Source organism: Debaryomyces fabryi (genome assembly GCF_001447935.2).
Source record: "Debaryomyces fabryi strain CBS 789 chromosome Unknown contig00222, whole genome shotgun sequence".
Classification (NCBI taxonomy): Eukaryota; Fungi; Ascomycota; class Pichiomycetes; order Serinales; family Debaryomycetaceae; genus Debaryomyces; species Debaryomyces fabryi.
Genome location: NW_015385648.1, coordinates 1 through 11916, shown reverse-complemented (window position 1 = coordinate 11916; position 11916 = coordinate 1). Strand labels below are relative to the sequence as shown.

The window sequence follows — 11916 nt, the reverse complement described above, 5'->3', positions numbered from 1 at the left end:
ATAATACATTTAAAAGAATTTAATTCATAGCGTCTAATAAAATTATTGATTATCATAATTTTTTTTATAAATTCTTTATAAATCTAGTTATAAATCTTGTTATAAAGTTTTATACCAGTCAATTAGTCGTTCTAATTATTTATTTATTGGGTTATAAACCGATCTATTTTCACTAATTAATTACTAGTATATTTTGCAAGATCAACAAATAGAACACGATGCGTCCAGAGATTGAACAAGAATTATCGCACACATTGTTGACCGAGTTGTTAGCATATCAATTTGCTTCACCTGTGAGATGGATCGAAACACAAGATGTGTTTTTGAAACAACACAACACCGAGAGGGTTGTTGAAATTGGGCCATCGCCTACTTTGTCAGGAATGGCTTCAAGAACCATTAAGGCCAAATATGAGTCGTATGATGCTGCGTTGTCGTTGCAACGTCAAGTTTTGTGCTACAGTAAGGACCCTAAGGAGATCTACTACACTCCAGATCCAGCAGACCTCGAGCCACCTGCTAAAGAAGCAGCTGCTCCAGCCGAGGCTGCACCAGCAGCTGCCGCACCAGCAGCAGCAGCTCCAGTCGCAGCAGCCCCAGCCCCAGCCGCCGCCGGTCCAGCAGCTTCGATTCCAGACGAACCAGTTAAGGCATCATTATTGTTACATGTTTTGGTTGCCCAAAAGTTGAAAAAATCGATTGATGCCATTCCTATGAGCAAGGCCATCAAGGATTTGGTCGGAGGTAAATCCACCGTTCAAAACGAAATCTTGGGTGACTTGGGTAAGGAATTCGGTTCTACTCCAGAAAAACCAGAAGACACTCCATTGGAAGAATTGGCCGAACAATTCCAAGATACCTTCAACGGCCAATTGGGTAAGACCTCTACTTCTTTGATTGGTAGATTAATGTCTTCCAAGATGCCTGGTGGATTTTCCATCACCATAGCCAGAAAATACTTAGAATCGAGATTTGGTCTTGGTTCGGGTAGACAGGACTCTGTATTATTATTAGCATTGACGCAAGAACCAGCTAGCAGATTCGGATCCGAAGGTGAAGCCAAGGAATACTTGGACACTATTGCTAATAAATACGCTACTATTGCTGGTATTTCGTTGACATCTGCTTCCTCGGGAGGTCAAGAGGGTGCTGGTGGTGCCGTTATTGATAGCGCTGCATTAGATGCTATTACTGCCGAGAGCAAGAAAATGGCCAGACAACAATTAGAAGTCCTTGCCAGATACTTACAAGTTGACTTGAACCAAGGTGCTAAGTCTTTCATCAAGGAAAAGGAAGCTTCTGCTGTCTTACAAAAGGAATTAGACTTATGGGAAGCAGAACATGGCGAATTCTACGCCGAGGGTATCAAGCCAACCTTCTCCCCATTGAAATCTAGAACTTACGATTCATACTGGAATTGGGCTAGACAAGATGTTTTGTCCATGTACTTTGATATCATCTTTGGTAAATTAAGTTCGATTGATCGTGAAACAATTAACCAATGTATTCAAATTATGAACCGTGCTAACCCAACCTTAATAAAGTTCATGCAATACCATATTGACCATACTCCAGAATATAAAGGAGAAACTTACAAATTGGCCAAGAGATTAGGTCAACAATTAATTGACAACTGTAAACAAACTATGTCTGTTGACCCAGTTTACAAGGATGTTAGTAAGATCACTGGTCCATCAACTACTGTTGATGCCAAGGGTAAGATCAACTATCAAGAAGCCAATAAGGAATCAGTTAGAAAGTTCGAACAATACGTTTATGAAATGGCCCAAGGTGGTGCTATGACTAAACAAAATTCTCAACCAACAATTCAAGAGGACTTAGCCAGAGTTTACCAGGCTATTACCAAACAAGCATCTAAGAACACTAAATTGGAAGTTGAACAATTATACACTCAATTAATTAATTACGTCGAAGCTTCGAATGAAATAGAGGTCTCCAAATCAACTAAATCTTTCTTACCAACTGGTGCAAATACTCCAACCGAGGAAGATGAATTGTCTACTTCTTCGGGTACTTCAGAAGATGACGAAATCGCTTCATTACCAGATAAGACTTCTATCTTAGAACCAGTTTCTTCCACCATTCCATCAGAAACTATCCCATTCTTAAACTTACAAAGAAAGTCAAAGTCAGGCCGTTGGGATTACGACCGCAAATTATCCTCCATTTACTTGGATGGATTGGAAAGTGGTGCCGTCAACGGTTTAACATTCAAAGACAAGTATGTCTTAGTTACTGGTGCAGGTGCTGGATCTATTGGTGCTGAAATCTTACAAGGCTTAATCAGTGGTGGTGCCAAGGTTGTTGTTACTACTTCTCGTTTCTCTAAGAAGGTTACAGAATACTACCAAACTATGTATTCCAGATATGGTGCTGCTGGCTCCACTTTAATTGTTGTTCCATTCAACCAAGGTTCCAAACAAGATGTTGACTCCTTAGTTGAATACATTTACAACGATCCAAAGAAGGGTGGTTTAGGATGGGACTTGGATGTTATCATTCCATTCGCTGCTATTCCAGAAAATGGTAATGGTATTGATAACATTGATTCTAAATCCGAGTTTGCTCACAGAATCATGTTGACCAACTTGTTGAGATTATTAGGTGCTGTTAAATCCAGAAAGACTACTGATACTAGACCAGCTCAATGTATCTTACCACTTTCTCCAAATCACGGTACCTTCGGTTTCGATGGTTTGTATTCCGAATCAAAGATCTCTTTAGAAACATTATTCAACAGATGGTACTCTGAAGATTGGGGTGCTAAATTGACTGTTTGTGGTGCTATTATCGGATGGACCAGAGGTACTGGTTTAATGGGTGGCAACAATATTATTGCCGAAGGTATTGAAAAGTTAGGTGTTAGAACTTTCAGTCAAAAGGAAATGGCGTTCAACATCTTGGGTTTGTTGACACCTGAAATCGTTCAATTGTGTCAAGAAGAACCTGTTATGGCTGATTTGAATGGTGGATTACAATTCATCGACAACTTGAAGGAATTCACTTCTAAATTGAGAAGTGATTTAACTGAAACTGCTGATATTAGAAGAGCTGTTTCCATTGAATCTGCTATTGAACAAAAGGTCATCAATGGTGATAATGTTGATGCTAACTATTCTAAGGTTACTGTTCAACCAAGATCTAACATGAAATTCGAATTCCCAACCTTGAAGTCTTATGAAGAAATTAAAAAGATTGCTCCAGATTTAGAAGGTATGTTAGACTTAGAAAATGTTATTGTTGTTACCGGTTTCTCTGAAGTTGGTCCATGGGGTAACTCTAGAACTAGATGGGAAATGGAAGCTAATGGTGAATTTTCCTTGGAAGGTTGTATTGAAATGGCCTGGATTATGGGCTTGATCAAGTACCATAATGGTAAATTGAAGGGTAAGCCATATTGTGGTTGGGTTGATACTAAGACCGAACAACCAGTCGATGATAAGGATATCAAGAGTAAATATGAAGAAGAAATCTTAGATCACTCCGGTATTCGTTTGATTGAACCAGAATTGTTCCACGGATATGATCCAAAGAAGAAGCAAATGATTCAAGAAGTTGTTATTCAACACGACTTAGAATCATTTGAAACTTCTAAGGAGACTGCAGAACAATATAAATTAGAACATGGCGATAAGTGTGAAATCTTTGAAATTCAAGATTCCGGAGAATACACTGTCAAATTGTTGAAGGGTGCTACCTTATATGTACCAAAGGCTTTGAGATTTGACCGTCTTGTTGCTGGTCAAATTCCTACCGGCTGGAACGCTCGTCGTTATGGTATTTCTGAAGATACCATTAACCAAGTTGATCCTATTACCTTATATGTTTTGGTCTCTACCGTCGAAGCCTTATTGTCTGCCGGTATTACCGATCCTTATGAATTTTATAAGTATGTCCATATTTCAGAAGTTGGTAACTGTTCTGGTTCTGGTATGGGTGGTGTTTCTGCTTTACGTGGTATGTTTAGAGACAGATACGCTGACAAGCCAGTTCAAAATGATATTTTACAAGAATCTTTCATCAACACTATGTCTGCTTGGGTTAATATGTTGTTATTATCATCATCAGGTCCAATTAAGACACCTGTCGGTGCCTGTGCAACTGCTGTTGAATCGGTTGATATCGGTATTGAAACCTTATTATCCGGTAAGGCTAAGGTTGTTATTGTCGGTGGTTACGATGATTTCCAAGAAGAAGGTTCTTATGAATTCGCTAATATGAATGCTACTTCTAACTCTAACAAGGAATTTGAACATGGAAGAACACCAAAGGAAATGTCAAGACCAGCTACTACTACCAGAAATGGTTTCATGGAAGCACAAGGTTCTGGTATTCAAGTCATTATGAATGCTGAATTAGCAATTAGAATGGGTGTTCCAATTTACGCTGTCTTAGCTATGACTGCTACTGCTTCTGATAAGATTGGTAGATCTGTTCCTGCTCCAGGTAAAGGTATTTTGACTACTGCTCGTGAACATCACGGTGACTTGAAGTACCCATCTCAAATGTTGAATATCAAGTACAGATCTCGTCAATTGAAACAAAGATTGCAACAAATCAAATGTTGGGAAGAAGGTGAAATTGAATACTTGAATGAAGAGGTCGAATTAGCTAAGGAAGAATTTGGTGCCGAATTTTCTGAGAGCGATTTCTTCCGTGAACGTACAGAAGAAATTCACCGTGAAGCTAAACGTCAATCTTCTGACGCTAAGAAACAATGGGGTAACAATTTCTACAAGTCTGATCCAAGAATCGCCCCATTGAGAGGATCTTTAGCTGCCTTCGGTTTGACTATCGATGACTTAGGTGTTGCTTCGTTCCATGGTACCTCTACAGTTGCTAACGATAAGAACGAATCAGCCACTATCAACAAGATGATGAAACATTTGGGTAGAAGCGAAGGTAACCCAGTGTTCGGTGTATTCCAAAAGTACTTAACTGGTCATCCAAAGGGTGCTGCCGGTGCTTGGATGTTGAATGGTGCTATTCAAATCTTGAATTCAGGTCTTGTTCCAGGTAACAGAAATGCCGATAATGTCGATAAGATCTTAGAAGAATATGAATACGTGTTATATCCATCTAGATCTATTCAGACTGATGGTATTAAAGCTGTTTCTGTCACCTCTTTCGGTTTTGGTCAAAAGGGTGCTCAAGCAATTGCAGTCCATCCAGATTACTTATTTGGTATCTTGGACCAAGCTACCTATGAATCCTATGCTACTAGAGTTACCGCCCGTAACAAGAAAGCATACCGTTACATGCACAACGCTATTACCCGTAACACTATGTTTGTTGCTAAGGAACATGCTCCTTACGGTGACGAATTGGAACAACCAGTTTACTTGGACCCTCTTGCCCGTGTTGAAGTTAACAAGGATGAATTGACTTTCTCCAATAAGTCTGTGCAATCTTCAAAAGCTTATGTTAGTGAAGTTGCTGATTCCACCGGTAAAGCTTTAAGCTCATTAAACAAATCTTCTAAAGGTGTTGGTGTTGATGTCGAATTACTCTCAGCCCTTAACTTAGAAAATGAAACTTTCCTTGAAAGAAACTTTACTGCTGCAGAACGTGCTTACTGTGATAAGTCCTCATCTCCACATGCTTCTTATACCGGTACTTGGTCTGCTAAAGAAGCAGTTTTCAAGGCCTTAGGTGTCAAATCCCAAGGTGCCGGTGCCTCTTTAATTAATATCGAGATAACCCGTGATGACAACGGCGCTCCACAAGTTAAATTGAACGAGGGTGCTAAGAAAGCCGCTGACAGTGCTGGTGTCAAGAAGATCAACGTTTCTATTTCTCATGACGATTTCCAAGCCACTGCCGTCGCTTTGAGTGAATTCTAAGATTATTAAATACTTTGGTTTTATTTAAATTACATATGTATAGAACATTATTAATAAAGATACAATCTAACTAAATTCGTGATGATTCCATGGTGAATCCATTACTTGCGAGTAGATATTCTTTACAACATCCTTGATTAAGCTATCTAATGATTTGTTGATATCAGAAAATAGTCGTGCGATACTCAGCCTTTGTCTCGGCTGAGAGATTTCTTTACCCACACATAATCTATCGAATAATACACGAATCCTTGGTTTCTTTATCTGTCAATTAGCTATAGAAGGATTAGTTATTTTCGAATTGATTGAGCTGAATTGATCAATTATATAAATATAATGTCTCAGGACGATAATAGTATGCGAAATGATGAAAATTTAGACGAAATAAAACTTGAGGAACCAAAACAGACCGTGAATGGCTCTGAGAAATCAAGCAGAATCTAACGAAAAGAATGAACATGAAGCAGAGGTTAATACCAAAGTGGAAGAGAAAAATTTAGCCGGGGAGTCAGAAACTGGTCTGAAAGAAGCAGATAATGGAGATCATGGATCGGAAAATGCTGCGATTGTATCAGGAAATCCCGAAATTGAAGTTAATGATGATGACAGCGCTTTAAATACGCCGATTGAAAGACAAAATGAATCGATGGAGTCTACTAGTTCACCACAACTGCGGGTTGCGTCAACCTCAATCTCTTCTCGTACACCTACATCGACACATAACCGTCGCCAATCGATTATGTCCGTGAGTTCTAATGCCACGGTGGATAATACACAGATATTCAAAAAGGTTTTTGAGAGCATTTTATCCAGTAAAGATGCAAAAAAGAATGAGGCTCTTAAGTCAGCAGTGCAGAAGGGTCTTGATGTAATCAACTCCGGATCTAAAGATTACCTCACGATACTAAGTGCGATTAAGATAACTTGCGAGAAGGCAAATAGTGAGTTGAAAGCTAAAGCTATTGATCTCTTCCTTAAATTGTTTGATTATGCTCAGATCGATGATGAAAGAGAAAAAGTAGAATTAACTGATTCATCTGTCGATATAATCTCATCATGCTTTGAAGGTGAAGGTACGGATGCTGAAGTTGAGCTACAAGTTGTACGTGCATTGATGCATTGTATTCTTCTTATGCCTTGCCATGGTGCATCATTGTTGAAAGCAGTGAGACAAATATACAACGTCTTTATCTTTTCGTTGAATGCAAGAAACCAATCAGTAGCACAAGGAATATTGACACAAGTTATTGCGGCCATCTTTCAAAGAATTAATGATGCATCTGTCATGAGGAATACATCTTCTAAGTCAGACAGTACTTCGAATATCAAATCACCGTTAAACACGAGCGAAGAGGTTGTTAATTCTGTGGAAGAAACCACTCAAGAAAGGTTAACTTTAGAAAACTTAGAAAAAATTAATGATGATACTAATGACAATGATCGTGTTAACGAAGCTAACAAGGCTACTGAAAAAGACGAAGACTTGGTAGTTAAGGACGCGTTTTTAATTTTCAGAGCAATGTGTAAACTTTCAGTAAAACCATTAGAATCTGATGCGTTGGATATGAGGTCACACTCAGTTAGATCAAAATTACTATCTTTGCATATTATTCACACTGTACTCAAAGAGCATATTGAGATATTTTTGAGTCATGATGTGGTTATCTTATCTTCTCATTCCAACGAACAAACTAGGTTAATCAATGCAGTAAGACAATATGTTTGCTTATCATTATCTAGAAATGCGGCCTCATCTCTTGCACCTGTTTTTGAACTTTCATTAGAGATATTCTGGTTGATAATTTCGAATTTACGTTCTGAATTTAAGAGGGAAATTCCTGTATTTTGGGACGAAATATATTTTCCGGTAGCAGAAATGAAAACTTCAACTCCACATCAAAAGAGGTATTTACTCTCTATTATTGAGAAGTTATGCAATGATTCCAGATGTATTATAGAATTTTATTTGAATTATGATTGTGATAGCTCTATGCCTAATGTTTGTGAAAAAGTCATTGATTACTTAACGAAGCTTTCCTTAATACGAATTGAAGTAACTCCGCAACAAAAGCAGGCATACATTAACAATAGAAGAAAAGGAATATCGGTATATGATATTAGTAAAATTGCTAACTTGACCAGTAGCACTATGGCTTCCAAACCACCTGAACCAGAAATATATAATAGTTTCCCGTTAGAATATGCATTAAAAATGACCTCTATTAGTTGTTCGGTTGCATTTTTACGCTCCTTATACTCTTGGGCTCAAAAGGGAATTCGTAATAATACAAAATTAGGAAACGGTACGATGAATCAAAATGGATCACACTTGTCTCTTAATATGGAGAAAACCAGAAGTGGCGGTGAATCAAGTATATCTACTATGAACAATTCCCGTAATGCATCCTTTGTTAATGGTTCCAACACAGATGCATTTAGCGAATCTGATGACCCTGAGCAATTTGAAAATTTGAAACAACGTAAGAAGGCTTTCTTGGAAGGTGTAAGACAATTTAATCAAAAACCTAAGAAAGGTCTTAAGTATTTCTTGGAACAAAATTTCATTGCTTCTGATGAACCAAAAGATATAGCAATATTTTTGCTTGAAACAGATGGTTTGGATAAAGCTGCCATAGGTGAGTTTTTGGGCGAAGGTGATGAAAAAAATGTTGCTATAATGCACGCTTTCGTTGATCAAATGGACTTTACTAATAGTGGATTCGTGGATTCAATGAGAAGATTTTTGCAATCTTTCAGATTACCAGGTGAAGCGCAAAAGATTGATAGATTTATGTTAAAATTTGCTGAAAGATATCTTTTAGGGAACCCTACAGTATTTTCTAATGCAGATGCAGCTTATGTATTAGCATATTCAGTTATCTTACTTAATACGGATTCACATTCACCTCAAATTAAAGTTAGAATGACTCTCGATAATTTCATTATGAATAATGCTGGTATTGATGATGGTAAAGATTTACCCCGTGAAATGTTGGAGAAGATTTACGATGAAATCCAAGTAAACGAGATTAAGTTACAATCAGAACAACATGCAGCCTTATTAGCAGGTGATATTAATATGCCACAGTCTACTCCGTCTATGGGTTTCTTTGGAGGTCGTGATTTAAACCGCGAAGCTTACATTCATGCTTCAAAGGAAATGTCTACTAAAACTGAAAAGTTAGTAAGGAATTTGGGTAAAAGATTAAAATCTGATGACTCTAACGGGGGTGTTTTTTATGCAGCCTCTCATGTGCATCACGTTAAATCAATCTTTGATACATTATGGATGTCTATATTAGCTGGATTAACACCGCCATTTAAGGAATATGATGAAGAATACATCACTAAAATGAGTTTAGAAGGAATTAAATTATCCATTCGTATTGCTTGCATGTTTGATTTAGATTATGCTAGAACTTCATTTATTGGTGCCTTGGTTCAATTTCAAAATTTGAACAACTTTCAAGAGATGAAGACAAAGAATGTTGATGCAATTTATATAATGCTTGAATTAGCTGTATCGGAATGCAATAGCTTAAAATCTTCATGGATACAAGTGTTAACTTCTATTTCACAATTAGAAAGATTACAGCTAATTGCTCAAGGCGTTGATCAAGATTCTATTCCTGATGTTTCCATTGCAAAATTAGTAAACAGATCTTCTATCGATAGCACCGCAGCAAGTGCTGGATTTTTCAGCCTGTTTACTTCTTCAACAACTGCTTCACAAACCGCGTCAAATAAATTTCATAATCAACATTTGAACCAGAATGTTGCTCAATTATTAACTAGAACTGAGCTTGAAGTTGCTATGGATAAAGTGTTCACGAACAGTGCTAATTTATCTGGTGAGAGTATCGTTGATTTCGTAAAGGCCTTGTCTAAAGTTTCCTCGGAAGAAATCGAGTCTTCGGGTCAGAGTACAAATCCAAGAATGTTTTCATTGCAAAAGGTGGTAGATATTTGTTATTATAATATGAGTCGTATTCGTCTTGAGTGGTCTCAATTATGGTCTATCATGGGTGAAACTTTCAACAAAGTAGGCTGTCATAGTAACCTGGCGGTTGTATTCTTTGCTTTGGATTCATTGAGACAATTATCAATGAGATTTTTAGAGATAGACGAATTATCGCATTTTAAGTTTCAAAAAGAGTTTTTGAAACCTTTTGAACATATTATTCGTCACAATGAATCATTAGAAATTAAAGACATGGTCTTAGAATGTATTAATAACATGATTTTAGCTAAAGCAAATAAGATAAAATCAGGCTGGAAAACTATATTTGGCGTTTTAACGGCTGCAGCTAAAGAAAATAAAGAATCTTTAGTCCTTAAAAGTTTTAAGATGGCTAATTGGATTAATAAAGAATACATTCATGAGGTGCGCTCCCAAGAGTCATTTGCCGATCTCGTTGTTTGTTTCACTGAATTAGCAAAGAATGAACGTTTCCAGAAAGTTAGTTTGTTAGCTTTAGATGTGTTACTGAAATTAATTACCCAAATTGCTGGATTCAGCTTCAAAACTACAGATAACGAAACAGAGACATTGGCTGTAAATAAAGATGATGTTGATCAGCAATCGGTAGTGAAGAATGACAATCTTGTAAAGTTGTGGTTTCCTGTTTTGTTTGGATTCCATGACATTATTATGACTGGTGGAGAATTGGAAGTCAGATCTAGAGCATTGAATTCTTTATTCGATATTTTGTTACATTATGGAGAATATTTTGAATACGATTTTTGGGATCTTATTTGTCACCAATTATTATTCCCTATATTCAGTGTTTTAAGTAATCATTGGGAGTTGCATAATGTTGATAATAATGATAAATTATCTGTGTGGTTATCTACAACATTAATTCAAGCGTTGCGTAACATGATTACTTTATTTACTCATTATTTCGATGCATTAAGCAGAATGTTAGGTGGTTATTTGAATTTACTTACATCATGCATTTGCCAGGAAAACGATACAATTGCTAGAATTGGTAGATCATGTTTGCACACCTTATTAATAGATAATGCAAGCAAATTCAATAGCGAGCAATGGGAAAAGATCACTAATGCATTTTCTGATTTGTTTGATTTAACCACAGCAAAGGAATTGTTTACATTAGATCCATTGCGTGCCAAAGACCAACAATCACCAAAGGAGGAAGAGTATGGAATTGAAGAATTCGGCGACGAAAGTAATACCGAGTCGCCAAGGAGCACGTCGTCCCGTATTTTCGACGACACTGAAGCTAGATTGCGCAAGTCTAAGGAGAAGTCTTCGATTGTGGTGAAATGTGTTTTACAATTGTTAATGATTGAAACTTTATCCGAGTTATACGAAAATGACATGTTTTATGAATCCGTTCCTCATGACTTTTCTGTCAAGTTGGCCACATTGTTACACGACAGTTATGAATTTGCCAGAAAGTTTAACGATGACTACGATTTGAGAGTCAGATTGTGGAATGCCGGAGTTATTGAAAGGCTTCCAAACCTTTTGAAGCAGGAATCTAGTTCGGCCGCTGTTTTCATCAATATCATGTTTAGAATGTACTGTGACGACGACAAGACGAATACCCATTCTAAAAAGTCCATCATGGACTCCGTTATCCCATTATGCAATTCAATAACCGAGAGATACTCCGAATTCGACGAAACCAACCAACTGAGGAACATTACCACTTGGAAACCAGTCATTATCGAAATCTTCCAGGGCTTTGTCGAGCTTGACGAGGATGATTTCCTCGAATACACTCCACATATGTACCAATTGACTTTGAAACTCTTCTCGAAGAGCATGACTCCCGACTTAAGATCGGCAGTTAAGATATTCTTTGCCAGAGTTGGTGACACCTTCATTACTACTAGAAATACGTGATGTACTACGTTTACAATGTCATGGCAGATTCATTTATACAACCTCCATTTTGATTTTAATATTCCTCTGCCGGAGATACCTGAAATGTCACGTACAGTGGATATTTCTTAATTTCCTATTATATCTTCTATATAGCTACTTAGTTTATTGTAATATACTGCTTTTTACTTAACTTAA

The 11916-nt window shown here is 37.3% G+C and overlaps 2 protein-coding genes across 2 annotated transcripts; both read left to right on the top strand.

The window, feature by feature from the left end:
- Positions 1 to 218: 218 nt before the first annotated feature.
- On the top strand, positions 219 to 5864 carry FAS2 (trifunctional fatty acid synthase subunit; the record flags this gene model as incomplete). Its single annotated transcript, XM_015614349.1, has 1 exon — positions 219 to 5864. The coding sequence occupies one exon, from the start codon at positions 219 to 221 to the stop codon at positions 5862 to 5864; it is 5646 nt and encodes a 1881-aa protein (XP_015464824.1).
- A 415-nt stretch (positions 5865 to 6279) lies between these two features.
- SEC7 (Arf family guanine nucleotide exchange factor) lies at positions 6280 to 11739 on the top strand (the record flags this gene model as incomplete). The annotated part of the gene is made up of 1 exon (XM_015614348.1): positions 6280 to 11739. The coding sequence occupies one exon, from the start codon at positions 6280 to 6282 to the stop codon at positions 11737 to 11739; it is 5460 nt and encodes a 1819-aa protein (XP_015464823.1).
- Positions 11740 to 11916: the final 177 nt, after the last annotated feature.